At 45.3% G+C, this 16,048-nt stretch overlaps 1 protein-coding gene across 4 annotated transcripts in view; it reads left to right on the top strand.

Annotated features, from left to right (window-relative positions):
• Positions 1–95: 95 nt before the first annotated feature.
• Positions 96–16,048, top strand: part of ctdspl2a (CTD (carboxy-terminal domain, RNA polymerase II, polypeptide A) small phosphatase like 2a) — a 29,238-nt gene continuing 13,285 nt past the window's right edge. For 2 of the 4 annotated variants that reach the window (XM_054776035.1, XM_054776034.1), the window contains exons 1-5: positions 96–314; positions 8,766–8,977; positions 13,544–13,679; positions 13,782–13,928; positions 15,126–15,353. In XM_054776035.1, coding sequence (XP_054632010.1) covers positions 8,789–8,977; positions 13,544–13,679; positions 13,782–13,928; positions 15,126–15,353 — 700 coding nt within the window. In that variant the 5' untranslated portion in view covers positions 96–314; positions 8,766–8,788. The remainder of the gene's footprint in view (positions 315–8,765; positions 8,978–13,543; positions 13,680–13,781; positions 13,929–15,125; positions 15,354–16,048) is intronic. The other 2 variants (XR_008570395.1, XM_054776032.1) reach the window with 2 other exon arrangements.

Genomic DNA, 16,048 nt, shown 5'->3' with positions numbered 1-16,048 from the left:
AAGTAGTAGGCTTTGTTTACAATATGACCCTTGTAGGAAGTTGCGTGTCCAGCTGTGTGCTTTCCTGTGTTGACTAAGCCACGTTGGTTCGCGCGCGCGTGTCGCATTCTCGTGCGCACTCGCGTGTTTGTGATGAGGAGGCGGGAAATGGCGTCCTCAGACATGGCGGATTTGTGACTGGCTGTCGACAGCGACGGACGCCGCAGCTTGCAGAACAAGCACGGTCCGACCTCTGTCGGAGCGGGTGGGCGTCACGGGTCCGGCGGCGAGCTGAAAAGGCCACGGGACGTTTAGAAGCGTTTCCTCCATTTACTGTAAGTAAAAGGATAACATGCAAACAAGAAATGTTGGTCCTCACCCCGTCCTCCGATTAGCTTCTATGCTAGCCTGCGAAGGGGGGCGTAGTCTAATGGCTGAAAATAGTCGTGGAGGGAAATAAAAATCACTCGATCTTAGCTGTTGAAAATGATGACATTTTAACTGCCGTGTTGGGGGGCTTGTTTGTATCTCATAAAAGCGTCAATATGTCGATAATGTCACAGTTTTTGCTTTTATATGGCTCTGGTTGTGTTAGCTTCAACGCTAACTAGCGACCAATGTTAGCAACGAAAGGAATCGTATTTATTTCCACGTGTGAACATTTTTTGAATCTATGGCAGACAAGAGGAGCCACTGACTGCTACTTAGTGCCACACACTCACAGTCTCGCCGGGCGCTGGCGTCACGCTTCACAAGTAGTTAATGTCTCTGTGAAGTTAGCCAGCAGCAGGCTAACATCAACCACCGCTGTCGTCTGTGGCGGCCGAGTGTTTCACAGGAGAGGTGCTGTGAAATTACATTACGTAGATCTTAAATCATACGATCGCAACTTAAGGCAACAAACTACCGTGACGTGCACATCACACGAGTTCGAAACACACTGGCAAAGAGAATGGTAGCCATGTGAGGGGATGTTGTCATGCCGCTGCATGGTGACGGTAACAGACGAGCTATCTCAACTTATTTGCATCGAAGCCCACAGGCAATAAGGCACAAAGCAATTCTACCACGTGTGACTGCAAGACAGAAATGTAGACTGAAAGGGCAGCGTTTTTAAAGATTGTCATTTTTATTTTGTTTGAGTCGACACAAATGTTCTCATTAGCTGAGTGCTTCACCAAAAGTGCGTTTTCGGTTTGCTCAAAAAAATTAAAGGAACACTTGGAAAACACATCGTCTCTAAACTGGAAGAAAAATGATGTTGAATATGTTTCCTGATAATAAGTGGGTGATGTATTAGGAAGAAAATGATGCCACATCATTTGATAGAAATGAAAATGATCACCCTATAGAGGGGGGAAATCAAAGACACCCCAAAAATGAAAGTGAAAAAATGATGCAGCACACTGGTCCATTTAGCTAAAATGTCATTGTAGCAACTCAAAATGATTCTCAGTAGTTTGTGTGGCCCCCACGTGCTTGTACGCATGCCTGACAACGTGGGGGCATGCTCCTAATGAGACTACGGATGGTGTCCTGGGGGATCTCCTCCCAGATCTGGACCAGGGCATCAATGACCAGTGGCCTGCTGGAGGTCATTTTGTAGGGCTCTGGCAGTGCTCATCCTGTTCCTCCTTGCACAAAGGAGCAGATACCGATCCTGCTGAGGGTTGAAGGACCTTCTACGGCCCTGTCCAGCTCTCCTGGAGTAACTATCTGTCTCCTGGAATCTGCTTCTTGCGTCCAGGTACCGCAATGATGCCCTGGTCCAGATCTGGGAGGAGATCCCCCAGGACACTACGGACACCATCCGTAGTCTCATTAGGAGCATGCAACCACGTTGTCAGGCATGAGTACAAGCACGTGGGGGCCACACAAACTACTGAGAATCATTTTGAGTTGCTACAATGACATTTTAGCCAAATGGACCAGTCTGCTGCATCATTTTTTCACATTCATTTTTGGGGTGTCTTTGATTTCCCCCCTCTATAGGGTGATCATTTTCATTTCTATCAAATGATGTGGCATCATTTTGTTACTAATACATCACCCACTTATTATCAGGAAACATATTCAAGATCATTTTCGCCCCAGTTTAGATCTGATGTGTTTTTGAAGTGTTCCTTTATTTTTTTTGAGCAGTTATATTATGAGTTTATTCTAGTAAATCTAGTAATTCCGACTTTATTCTTGTAGTGTTTGACTTTATTCTAGTAAATTTACAACTTTGTTCTTGTAAATTTACAACTTTATTCTATTCCATTCCATTCAATTTTCCTCCGCTTATCCGGGTCCGGGTCGCGGGGGCAGCAGTCTCAGTAGGGAAGCCCAGACTTCCCGGTCCCCGACAACCTCCTCCAGCTCCACCGGGAGGACACCAAGGCGTTCCCAGGCCAGCTGTGAGACATAATCCCTCCAGCGTGTCCTAGGTCTTCCCCGGGGCCTTCTCCCGGCTGGGCATGCCCGAAACACCTCACCAGGGAGGCGTCCAGGAAGCATCCGGACTAGATGCCCGAGCCACCTCAGCTGGCTCCTCTCAATGTGAAGGAGCAGCGGCTCTACTCTGAGCTCCTCCCGGATAACCGAGCTCCTCACCCTGTCTCTTAGGGTGAGTCCCGCTACCCTACGAAGAAAACTCATTTCAGCCGCTTGTATCCGCAATCTCGTTCTTTCGGTCATGACCCAAAGCTCATGACCATAGGTGAGGGTGAGAACATAGATCGAACGGTAAATTGAGAGCTTTGCTTTCCGGCTCAGCTCTCTCTTCACCACGACGGTCTGGTACAGCGACCGCATTACTGCAGACGCTGCGCCGATCCGCCTATCGACCTCACGCTCCAACCTTCCCTCACTCGTGAACAAGACCCCGAGATACTTGAACTCCTCCACCTGGGGCAGGACCTCATTCCCAACCCGGAGGGAGCAATCCACCCTTTTCCGACTGAGAACCATGGCCTCGGATTTGGAGGTGCTGAGTCTCATCCCAGAAGCTTCACACTCAGATGCAAACCGTCCCAGTAAACGCTGCAGGTCACAGCCCGATGAGGCCATCAGGACCACATCGTCTGCAAATAGCAGAGATGAGATCCTAGTGCCCCCAAACTGGACTCCCTCGACACCTTGGCTGCGCCTAGAAATTCTGTCCATGAAAATTATGAACAGAATCAGTGACAAAGGGCACCCTTGGCGGAGGCCAACGTTCACCGGAAACAGGCTTGACTTACTACTGGCAATGTAAACCAGGCTCCTGGAATAGACTTTCCCAGGGAGGCTGAGGAGTGTGATCCCCCTATAGTTGGAACACACCCTCCGGTCACCCTTCTTGAAAAGGGGGACCACCAACCCAGTCTGCCAATCCAGAGGTACTGTTCCCGACTTCCACGCAATGTTGAAGAGACGTGTCAGCCAAGACAGTCCCGCAACATCCAGAGCCTTGAGGAATTCAGGGCGAAACTCGTCCACCCCCGGAGCTTTGCCACTGGGGAGCATTTTGACTACCCCAGATACCAGAGACTGGCACCGACCACCTTGCAGCCGCAGCTCCGATCGGCTGCCTCAGCAATGGAGGCACGGAGTAGAGCCCATTCGGACTCGATATCCTCGTCCTCCCCCGGGATGCAGGAGAAGCTCTGCCGGAGGTGAGAGCTGAAGACTCGACGAACAGGAGACTCTGCCAAACGTTCCCAGCACACCCTCACTACACGTTTGGGTCTCCCGGGTCTGTCTGGCATCCTCCCCCGCCATTTAATCCAACTCATCACCAGGTGGTGATCAGTTGACAGCTCAGCCCCTCTCTTTACCCGTGTGTCCAAAACATGCGGACGCAGGTCTGATGATACGACTACAAAGTCGATCATAGACCTGCGGCCTAGGGTGTCCTGGTGCCATGTGCACTTATGGACATCCTTATGCTGGAACATGGTGTTTGTGATGGACAAACTGTGGTTCGCAAAGAAGTCCAACAACATTACACCGCACGGGTTCAGATCGGGGAGGCCGTTCCTCCCAATCACGCCCCTCCAGGTCACACTGTCATTGCCCACATGGGCGTTGAAGTCTCCCAGTAAAACGACAGAGTCACCAGTTGGAGTGCTCTCCAGCACCCCTCTGATGGACTCCAGGAAGGCTGGGTACTCTGAACTGCCGTTTGGCGTGTACGCACAAACGACAGTCAGGACCCTTTCCCCAACCCGAAGGCGTAGGGAAATGACCCTCTCGTTCACCGGGGATGACTCCAACACAGAGGCACCGAGCCGGGGGGCTATTAATAAGCCCACACCAGCTCGCCTCCCCTCCCCTGCAGCAACTCCAGAGTAGAACAAGGTCCAGCCCCTCTCGAGGAGTTTGGATCCAGAACCCAAACTGTGGGTCGAGGTGAGTCCGACTATATCTCGTCGGAATGTCTCAACCTCTCTCACAAGTTCGGGCTCCTTCCCCGCCAGAGAAGTGACGTTCCATGTCCCAAGAACCAGATTTGGCCGCCGAAGACCAGGTCGGCTAGGTGCCCGCCCTTGACCGCCACCCAAAACGCAATGCACCGGACCCTTATGCTTGCCCCCGCAGGTGGTGGGTCTGTGGGGGGGAGATCCCGTGTGGCTTCTTCGGGCTGAGCCCGGCCGGGTCCCACGGGTGAAAGCCCGACCACCAGACGCTCGCCTGCGAGCCCCTCTCCCAGGCCTGGCTCCAGGGTGAGGGCCCGGTATCCCACTTCCGGGCGAGGTGCGGTCTCTCCTCGTGTGTTTATTCATACGGGTCTTCTGAATCACTCTTGGTCTGGCCCGTCACCCAGGACCTGTTTGCCTTGGGAGACCCTACCAGGGGCATATAGCCCCAGACAACATAGCTGCTAGGATCACTCGGGCACACAAACCCCTCCACCACGGTAAGGTGGTGATTCTACTTTATTCTAGTAATAGTAAAATTATGACTTTATTCTAGTAAATTTACAAAATCAATTTTTTTTAAATCTCAGATTTTTTTTCCCCGGTCATTGTGGCCCTAATACTCCTTTTGTAGAAAACAATGCCAAATGATTATAAATGACAAATAGTCAATCGTGTTTCTCACATCCTTTATCAAATTGCTGGCACTCACAACTTTCTTTGGCCCCGTTGCAAGTTTTTTAGCAGTCACACGTGATTTAAAAAGTCCACAGACTGTGAATCAGTTCGGCTACTCCATTCAGCGGAATCAGGCCTGTCATGATAACAATTTTTGCTGGATGATAATTGTCCTAGAAATTAGCGATGACACACGATATAATTGTAACCCTTATTTTGAGACCATTTTTTCGTGCATGTAATAACATATGGCATCATAATGCGAGTGCCCTGTAACAAAAGCAATAAACGTTGATTTCTCAAGAATATTTCACATCGTCATTGGAATGTCAATGAATTAAACAACAACATAATGAAATAAACAACCAATAAAGACAAACACTTCAATGAAAATAATAAAAAAATATATATATTATAAAATAATGATATAAAATATTATAGAAATATCTCAAATATTATTTGATTTTATTATAAAATAATAAAATAAAGAAGACAAAAACACCTCAATGAAAATAATAAAAAATATATATATTATAAAATAATTAGGTAAAATATTACATAAATATATAAAATATTATTTGATTTTGTTATAAAATAAACAACCAATAAAGACAAAAACACCTCAATGAAAATAAGTGTCTCTTTGAGCAAAAATTGGACTTCAATAAAATCGTAATCAACCACAATATTTCTGATTTTGAATCAGTGTCGTGTGTGACTATTGAAGGGAAAAAAAGATAAATAACTTGGAAATACGGTGACATTGTGTGTCAGTGCGGACGTCAGCTCATTTGCATATCCAGTTGTGTGTGGAATACGCTCTTTACCTTCAATCAGGTGTAACGTTTGGTCAAAGTTCATATTTTGGATGCGGCAAAATGAGGTGTCGTACTTGGAATCACAGCAGCTGAAACGTAAGGTGCAGCGTACTCTATTATTTATTTCATTGACTTTGTCACTAATTTCTTGTCACAAAATGAGGACGTGCAAACGGGCTGAAATTGACATCAGGTGGTGTTTTAGTAAAATTTACTGTTACTGTAATTTACTATGATAACTGACGTCATTTTGCCCATGTCCATAAATTTGGTGTTTTAACAAAAAAGAAAATAAGTCTTTTTGTCTGTTTTGACTGTGCGTGCTGGTATGCTATGTTCATTCCCCTTTAAGACCAGGTACAGCGTGTGGAGTCACGTGACTCCACCCATTCAGCCCGAACAAGAAGGGAAACGGACGATGAGGGAACGGCTGATGGTTCAAATGGAGAAGCGGCTGTACAGTGCCAGCATTTCACTCGCACATGCGCCTAGAAATAGATTGCGTGAGTAGAAACTAAAAAGGAACATACGTGCGACTGCATTTTTCAACTCTTTCATTCACATTTTGCTCCTGAAATAAGTCCATACAAAGTGAATCAAAGTAGAGGAACATGTTGGTGCATCTGTATCTCCTACAGCCTTTCTTGGCTCACGTCGGCAGCTCGCATTGATGCGTGATGACATGTGAGCGGCTTTCCCACTCATGCTACTTTTTTTCTGTTTGTATGCATTGTCATGCCGCTCCGGATGATACACAAATACCTGACTTGAAATATATGGATTTTTAAAGCCTTTAAAAGACAAAAACATGTACATCATAGCCAATGATGCAAAATTGGCAATTCACAAATAAAGACCAAGGTAATAAAAACATGATTAAAAACGTCTCTGTAGGAAACCATGATTAGTTTGCTGTTGGTAGCTGGTTTTAAGGACTCCAGGCTTTATTTGATGTCAGGAATAGATGGTCACATGGCTACAAGAACAAGTGAAATTCTCTTTTCTTTGTGAAAATGATCATTTTAATGGTGGTTATCTATCAGGTCCCTACATGCAGGCAAATAACATCACAATGGAATTGAATAGAATTGTTAGAAAAATGAGTCCCACTATTTATAAATGCTGTTCTTATTATTGGAAAGTATGAGCTGACGTGGTTGGCTTGATACAGTATCAAGGTGGTTGTTCTTGTGGCCATGAGTAATGTAATCGCATGAGACGTGATGCCAGTCATGTGACGTGGCTGCATGTGTAGCTTAGTACACGTGTGTACAGGATGTAGAACAGTATGCCAGGGTGTGTACCGTACATTCATATTTGTGGGACGTTTATTTTGGCTTCCACAAAGATGATGTTGAGCAAAGAACACCAACTGTAAAGTGAGTATGAAAACTGATGGAAATGCAGCGTTGTTGGCGCTTTTTGGAGGTTTATTCACAAGGCTTTATAGGCGGGATTGGTGCGTTCCATTATGTGCATTGTATTTCATTGAAAATGTGTGCCATTTGGGCAACAGAGTAAATCAACGAAAAGCAGTTAATTTGCATTATCTGCAATTATTTTCAGATGGCAAAGATATATCGTGGTCGGGGATTTATCGTGCATTTATCGTTGTCGAGGTAAACTGCCCAATTTATCGTGATATTGATTTGAAGCCATAACGCCCAGCCCTAGTTTGCAGTATATTTTCAAATGGCTACGGCTTCAATTGTGCGTGTTGACCCCCCAAAAAGTCACTCTACCGTGGCAAGTACGCCTGTGAATACTCTTATTGGCTGCTCGCCCTTTTATTTGCGTTTGCTTGCTCGTTACTTTTCACCACACTCAATTGCAGCACTCTGGGTGTACACTCGCTAACGGCAACAAACACACACGCACATGTCAATTTATCACAGCCGGCAGAATTATCGAGTTCGTTTTTATTTATTGTGCGGTTAATGGGCCTGTCACAATGATTTATTAATTGAACGGTTAAAAAAAAATGGAAGTCGATAATTATGCCGGCCTCGATAAACTGACATGTGCATGCAAGCATGTGTGTCTCCAATCCACACAGGCTGGATGACACGAGGTTTGACTCTGCATGTATCTGTGCACATTGGTTCTCCAGTAGAACGAACAGTGAGTGAACCCTCATCTCATACAGCCTCTTTGTGGAGGCAGGGCTGCTAGTGAGTGGATACAGAGTGCTAACAGTTAGCCTCGTGAGCCAGCATACGCAAACATGAATGAAGGCACAGAAGCAATGTTTTCTGAGGCAAATGCCACAGCTGACAGCCCCGGTGTGGGAATATTTCAGTTTTAAACAGAATGAACAAGGTGAGCGCATGAACACTGACGAACCAATATGTCGCATTTGTAGTGTTGCTCGCTACATTGCAAAAGAAATGCAACCTTTCAATACAGTTGTATGACATACATTTATGCCATATAATTATTGAAAAAATGGCAATCAACGTAATTCGTAGTTAATTATCAACCAGCAAAATTGATTATGGTGACATACGTAAGCGGAATGATAACGGGGCAGATGGATTACTTAGTTAGATGCAATATTGTATGATAACTGAGACAGGATACGAAAACTGGGGCAACATTGATTCAGCTTGAATCACACACAAACTGGGGTGTGAAAACCGAGGTTTGACTGTGTAATAGGAAATGTGACAGGCTTAGAATAAATAGGTCTGTTATTGTGGTTGTAGATTGCAATGGTTCGACAGGCGGATCGGTGCAGTAATGAGGTCGCTGTACCGGACCGTTGTGGTGAAGAGAGAGCTGAGCCGGAAGGATCCACTTTTTGTGGATCTAATCTTCACTCCAGTTCAGTGGTACCAATGTACCATAATGCAGTGGAGTGTACAATTGCGATGTACAAAAAAGTGTGAACCTGTTGTCTGCTCCTCAGATTCTTCTATGTGATGCCAGAGAATGATGCGGCTGAGAGCCCGTAAAGCTCCTCAGCAGCCAACCATAGGCCGTCGAGTCCACACGTCTCAGGCCAAAAGGAAACACTGTGCAGTGGAAGTGTCCCAACTGAGAGGTCGAGGCAAAATGCAGAAGAATGAAATGGGTCTCGTCTCTACCATAAAGAAATTTATTCGAGGGAATGCTGTCAAGGTAAGCCTAAGGAAGTACACGTTCACAGCTAATACGTAATGAGACCGTTGTTGTAGTCATTATGTGGGTTTACAGTTTCAAGCCTTGGAAGTCAGCTTAGCCCCTGAAAATGCAGCGGCAGTAGATGCCCGCTTTTCACAGGGGTTAGGTTCCATGGCTACCAGCGAATGGTGAAAGTCCACGAGGAATTGTTGCACCTGTAAAAATGTCTATTTTTAACACACGGCCGGCTCCTACCCTTCCGAACCATCTTGCTAGCTTGACGTTGGCGTTCTCCTACTATTTTGGATGTGACAATAAAAATGACTAATTATTCAATTATATTCAGCTTTAAAACCCTCCCCTTCTCTCTTCAATCTCTCTTCAAGCTAACAAGGTAAATGCACAATCCAGATTTAAGGTCAAACTATGCCTGACACACTGATTAAACACATTTTAAAGTGTAAAATGCATAGGTACTCACCACCATATCGCCCAACCCTACTTTGGTCGTTGGATACTGGGCTCTGTAGCGACAGCGGTAGTTCCCCCTCACTGTGCCTGGACTGGTGTATCATGATGCGGGGAGCTCACACAGGAAGTGCCTCTCGAACCACTGGTGATTGATACTTGGGACATCAATAAATTACTATTGCACTGAAGAGAAGAGGGAAAAAAAGAACTGCTACAGAAGGAAACTGGAGAAGCGGCTGGAGGAGAATAATGCCAGGGAAGTCTGGAGAGGCCTGCAGACCATCACAGGCCATGGTAAAGGAGTGGGGAGAGACCAAGCCAGTGGGGACAAGATCTGGGCAGATGAACTCAACGTGTTTTTCAACAGATTTGAGTCTGCCCTCCCTCCCTCCCCCACCAACTCACCACTCTTCACCCCCACATCCCCATCCCAGCCATCCTCTACTACCCTCTCCATAACTGATGATCAGGTGAGAAGTCAGCTGAGGAAGATCAAGGCAAGGAAGGCCCCGGGACCGGACGGCATCAGCCCTAGAATCCTCAAGGACTGTGCTGACCAGCTCTGTGGAGTTCTCAGGCACTTTTTCAACCTCAGCCTGAGCCTGGAGAAAGTCCCGGCCCTGTGGAAGACCTCCTGTGTGGTCCCGATCCCAAAGACACCGCGTCCCAAGGAGCCTAACCACTTCAGGCCTGTTGCCTTGACCTCTCAGCTGATGAAGACCATGGAGAGCATTATCCTGCAGCACCTGCGACCCCTGGTGGGCACTCAGCTGGACCCCCTGCAGTTTGCTTACCGGCCTCGGATCGGAGTGGACGACGCAGTGATCTACCTGCTGCACAGATCACTGCTACACCTGGAGGACAGCGGGAGCACTGTGAGGGTCATGTTTTTTTACTTCTCCAGTGCCTTCAACACCATCCAGCCGTCACTACTCAGAGTGAAGATGGAGAGTGTGGGAGTAGACCAACACCTGACTGCATGGGTTATAGACTACCTCACCAACAGACCACAGTATGTGAGGCTCCGTCACTGTGTGTCTGACATGGTACTCTGCAGCACAGGTGCCCCTCAGGGTACGGTGCTCTCCCCTTTCCTCTTCACCCTCTACACCTCGGACTTCACACACAACTCCACACAGTGTCACATCCAGAAGTTCTCCGACGACACAGCCATTGTTGGTTGTGTTTCAGAGGGGAATGATCTGGAATACAGGACGGTCATCAGGGACTTTGTCAGATGGAGTGAGCTTAACCAGCTGCAGCTCAACACCAGCAAGACAAAGAAGATGATCATTCCAGAGGAAAACATCTCACTTCACACCGGTGAACATCCAGGGAGCGGACATAGAGTTGGTAGACAGCTACAAATTCCTGGGTGTTCACCTTAACAACAAGCTGGACTGGTCCGTCAACACCCACGCCCTCTACAAGAAGGGCCAGAGTCGCCTCCACCTGCTGAGGAGACTGAGGTCCTTTGGTGTGTGCAGGACTCTCTTACGGACCTTTTATGACTCTGTGGTGGCCTCAGCCATCTTCTATGCTGTGGGCTGCTGGAGAGGGGGCAGCACGGACAGGGACAGGAGCAGGATCAATAGGCTGATCAGGAGAGCGAGCTCTGTCCTGGACGGTCCTCTGGACTCCGTGGAGGAAGTGGGGGAGAGAAGGATGTTGGCTAAGCTGACATCCATCATGGACAACACCTCTCACCCGCTACATGACACTGTGGGTTCCCTTAGCAGCTCCTTCAGCAGCAGACTGTTACACCCACGGTGTAAGAAGGAGAGGTTCCGCAGGTCCTTCATACCGACCGCTGTCAGGCTCTACCACCTGAACCATGTTGTAGTCACGATGCTTTGCTTTACTTTACTTTACTTTACTGTTCTCTTTACTTGTCTTGCTTGCTTGCTGCTGTAACAAGTAAATTTCCCCGCTGTGGGATAAATAAAGTACATACAATACAATACAATTTCCTGGAAACTGAAAACATCCCATCGCTTGCATGGCCATTATACTCAGCCGACATGTCACCCATTGAGTATGTTTGGGATGCTCTGGATTGGCGCACACGGTTTTAGAGACAAATGATGGGCATAGCAGCTACTGAGTGCTTTTCGGACCACTCGGGACCATTCCAATACAGTTAAACTGCACATTTTGGAATGGCCTTTTATTGTGGCCGATCGAAGGCAGACTTGTGCAATAATAATGCTGTTTCGTCAGCATCTTGATTTGCCACACCTATGACATGGATAGATTATGAATGATGAATGCTTACTATCAGATTTGTGTATGATGTTTGAGATCGGCAGGCCTTTTTGTGTACAAAGAAAAAGTTTTAGGTCTGAGTTCAGCTCATGAAAAATGACAGCAAAAACAATAGTGTTGCGTTTATATTTTTGTTGAGTGTAGATATGAGTTTCACCTTTGCTTTGCAGCACACAACTCTGGTGCGTTGACGGACCGTGGAACAAAGTATGAAATTTCAATTTATGGTGAAAAAACGTCAGTGAAAGAGAGACATAAACATGTAAAAATTGTGGTCTTTCTGGTACATGTAAGTGTAAATTTGACCTGTATTATCACGTACAGTAACCCCCTCGCCACTTGGCACGTCGAATTCCGCAGCTTCGCTTCACTATATCATCGTTTGTCTAAAATATATGAACAAATCCTGCTGTTTCATGTTATTATTAGTCAAAAATCTGCAAATTTATCAAATTGCACTTATTTGTTGCCTAAATTAAGCATTTTCAAGCATAAAACTGAACAAATTCAAATATAAGGCATTCCCAAGACACATTCAAAGACACTATTGATATGTAGGATTCTACACTGGTCAGTAGGTGTAAGTAATGTTACTGTAATGTTTGGTAAGACACACAAGCACCAGACTTAATCAGGCAACAACAAATCACCTTCATTTTGAAAAAACATTGATAACAGGAAGAAGGATGATGGGTGGATGTTTCATGGTTGAACACGACCTTTTTGTCAAAAATATGAAACTGTAAACTATGAAAATATTTCATTAATAAATCAGGAATTCTACTTGGCAAAAGTTAATTTATCATGGTTGGGTCTGGAACCAGTTAACCGTGATAAATGAGGGATTACTGTAATTATTATTTTTTTACCCCTGTCCTGTCCAGCCTTTAAGGCAGATAGAATTGTAGATCTAAATGCCCTCAAGTGCTCAACAGATTTACTCTGCCAGGGAGAAGTGTGATATACACTTCCCCTGTCATACAAAATTTATTTGACTTGGATGCTTGTTATTATGCATATTTGGAGCGGTCGGGCCAGAGCAGGAGGGGACAGAGAAGAAGACAAAAGAAAACAGAGGGGGGTGTGCGGGGATAAGAGGGGGACAAAGAAAAAAAAAAAAAACGAGACAAGGACAACAGCAGCAACAAAAATTGTGACAACAACAACAACAGAAACATACAGGACTACATTAGCAAATGTCTGTGATGACTATAAAGACCATGATGGGAAGGACAAGGATTACTGTAATTATAAATACATTATTATGTAAATATAAATTGTCACCAACTCGGGGTGAATGCGATGTGTTTTCTGTGGGGAAAAATGGCCTATATTAGGAAAAAAATATTTAAAACATTTTTTGGCCAATAAGCCGCTATTGTGTAGAGTCATGGATGCTGAATCACAAATGTGGGGGATCCACTGAATATAAATGTCACTTTTGCATCTTGCTGCAACTATGGTGTGTTCAAGCACTGCTGAACAAAATCCAAAATCCCAATGCTTGATGAAAAAATGTGAAGCGTGTGTAAAAAGTGTGGCTTTTTTGTATAGTAGCACGTGTATGCTGTACACATTACCGGTGTTATCACACATTTATAATTTATTTCCAACTTGGGGTGACCCAGATGTGTTTTCTGCAGAAGAAATTGTCTACATTTGGGGGAAAAAACATTTTTTGGCCCAAAAATCTACAAATTTGCATGGGCATAGATGCTTGAATGCTGAATTGCACATGTGCGGGGGATCCTTCATATAGGAAAAGTGTTTAAATTGACCTTGGAGTGGGTGCGTGAACCCTCATTAAAAGTGCAACAAAAGGCTGTTTATCATATCTTGATTTGGCAGGTAGAGCCAGATATTCCTACCAAGAGGAGTCGCATTGATTGTAGCTCTGAAAGCGATCTGATTTCTTCAACACCACAAACAAGAGGCCTTGCCAACAAGTCAGTCTCTAGAGTTTGCCGAAAGAGTCCAGTCAAAGGTACATTTTCATTTATTTAACTTTTCAACATCATAAAGCAATACTGGATTGTGTCCACTGATTTTCTCACATTAAAATTCTTTCTTTTTTCTGTCTGTTTAGATACAATGACTTGCAACACCAAACCCTTAAAGCCAAACTGCAAGCTAGAAGCTCCAGTTGAGGCAGCAAGCAGTCCACCGCGCACCACACTGCTGGGAACCATCTTTTCTCCAGTCTTCAACTTTTTCTCACCAGCAACCAAAACTGGTAAAATAGTGTGGAAGATATTAAACCTTGGGTATCTAAACCTATGTATTATATGTGCTACATGGCAGACATTCTTCTTCAAGCAAACATGAATGTTCATTTCTTGAATGGTAGGCCACTAGATACTGCTACTGTGTTTACTTTTTGCACCACCATATTTTACTGTTGCAGTGATGTTCTTTTCTGAAATGAGGCGTTACTTTTACGCCAGATGTAATGGGACACACCTTCCAAAAAGTTCCACTTTTTGAGAAATTTCCAAAAGGTCAAGATGTTTTCTGGCAAAACTGAGACAAGTCTTAATGTTGTTTTTGTTCAGCAGTGGTTTTGGTCTTGGAACTCTGCCATGCAGGCCGTTTTTGCCCAGTGTCTTTCTTATGGAGGAGTCATGAACACTGACCTGAACTGAGGCAAGTGAGGCCTGCGGTTCTTTGGATGTTGTTGTGGGGTCTTTTGTGACCTCTCTGATGAGTTGTTGCTTCGCTGTTGGGGTCATTTTGTTTGGCCGGCCACTCCTGGGAAGGTTCACCACTGTTCCATGTTTTGACCATCTGTGGATAATGGCTCTCACTGTGGTTGGCTGGAGTCCCAAAGCTTTAGCAATGGCTTTAGAACCTTTTCCACACTGATAAATCTCAATTACTTTCTGTCTCGTGTGTTCCTGAATTTCTTTAGATCTTGACATGATGTCTAGCTTTTGAGGATCTTTTTGTCAACTTCAATTTGTCAGCCAGGTCCTATTTAAGTGATTTCCAGATTGAGAACAGATATGGCAGTAATCAGGCCTGAGGGTGGCTAAATTCCCATTCCTGAGTTCTTTTATTTTTGCCTGTTTGTCACAATTACATGTTTCAGATCAAACAAATGTAAATATTATTCAATGACAACACAACTGAATACAAAAAGGGCGGCGGAAAAAAATCCCAACCACCACTGTGATAAACCACAGCTAAGTTATGTTTTAATGGTGGTGGGGGGGGGGTTCATGTAGGTTTGGATTTTTTTTCCCGCCCTTTTTGTGTTCAGTTGTGTTGTCATTGAATAATATTTACATTTGTTTGATCTGAAACATGTAATTGTGACAAACAGGCAAAAAAAAGAACTCAGGAATGGGACAGACACTTTTTCACTCCACTGTACATTATAATTGCCTATGAGTGGATTACCATGCTCATTTTGTCGTGTTCTTCATTTCAGCCACTCCTGGTTCGGACTCTCCTGGTCAAGCGATGGAGGCAGAGGAGATCATGAAGCAACTAGACATCGAGCAGGCAGAGGAAATGCCAAGCAGCACGCTCACGTACTCCGAGGGCATTCACGCTTGTCATGGCGCCCCCATGTTTCCACAGAGACTGCAGATGGCTTCCGACTCCACTATAGAGGATGCTGAGATTGTCACTGAAACTGACATGCCCCCATTAACAGGTAACACCACCTCACTCCCCCAATGCCCACAGACCTCCTGGCGGGCAAATTTAGTGTTCAGGAAGCATTAAAACAGGGGGAATTCCCCACATACAGTAGATGCCTGCTTTTACTGGGTTACGCTCCTGGACCACCAGCGAATTGGTATGTTTATTTTTGACACATCGTTTGCCCCTTTTATGAGGCTGGATTGACTCTCAAATAGACTTGGGTCAAATAGACTTTTGTGTCCCGCACACGCATGATGCGTTCAAGGACCACCGAACAGATTGCAAAATCTGAACGCTTGGCTCACCAATTTCAGAACACACAATGTATGGTAACATGAGATGATCCATGAACAGATGGAATTAGTAGATGTTGTAAGGTTCACTTTGTGTCTCACAGCAGCCATGGTGCGTTCAAGGATGGCCGCGCAAAGTGAGAAATCTCAACACTTGCCCCTCAGGGTACGGTGCTCTCCCCTTTCCTCTTTACCCTCTACACCTCGGACTTCACACACAACTCCACACAGTGTCACATCCAGAAGTTCTCCGACGACACAGCCATTGTTGGTTGTGTTTCAGAGGGGAATGATCTGGAATACAGGACGGTCATCAGGGACTTTGTCAGCTGGAGTGAGCTTAACCAGCTGCAACTCAACACCAGCAAGACAAAGGAGATGATCATTAACTTCCAGAGGAAAACATCTCACT

This window comes from Dunckerocampus dactyliophorus, chromosome 5 (genome assembly GCF_027744805.1).
Source record: "Dunckerocampus dactyliophorus isolate RoL2022-P2 chromosome 5, RoL_Ddac_1.1, whole genome shotgun sequence".
Lineage (NCBI taxonomy): Eukaryota > Metazoa > Chordata > Actinopteri > Syngnathiformes > Syngnathidae > Dunckerocampus > Dunckerocampus dactyliophorus.
Note: the sequence above shows the minus strand (reverse complement) of the source record. Positions and strands in the feature narration are given on the sequence as shown.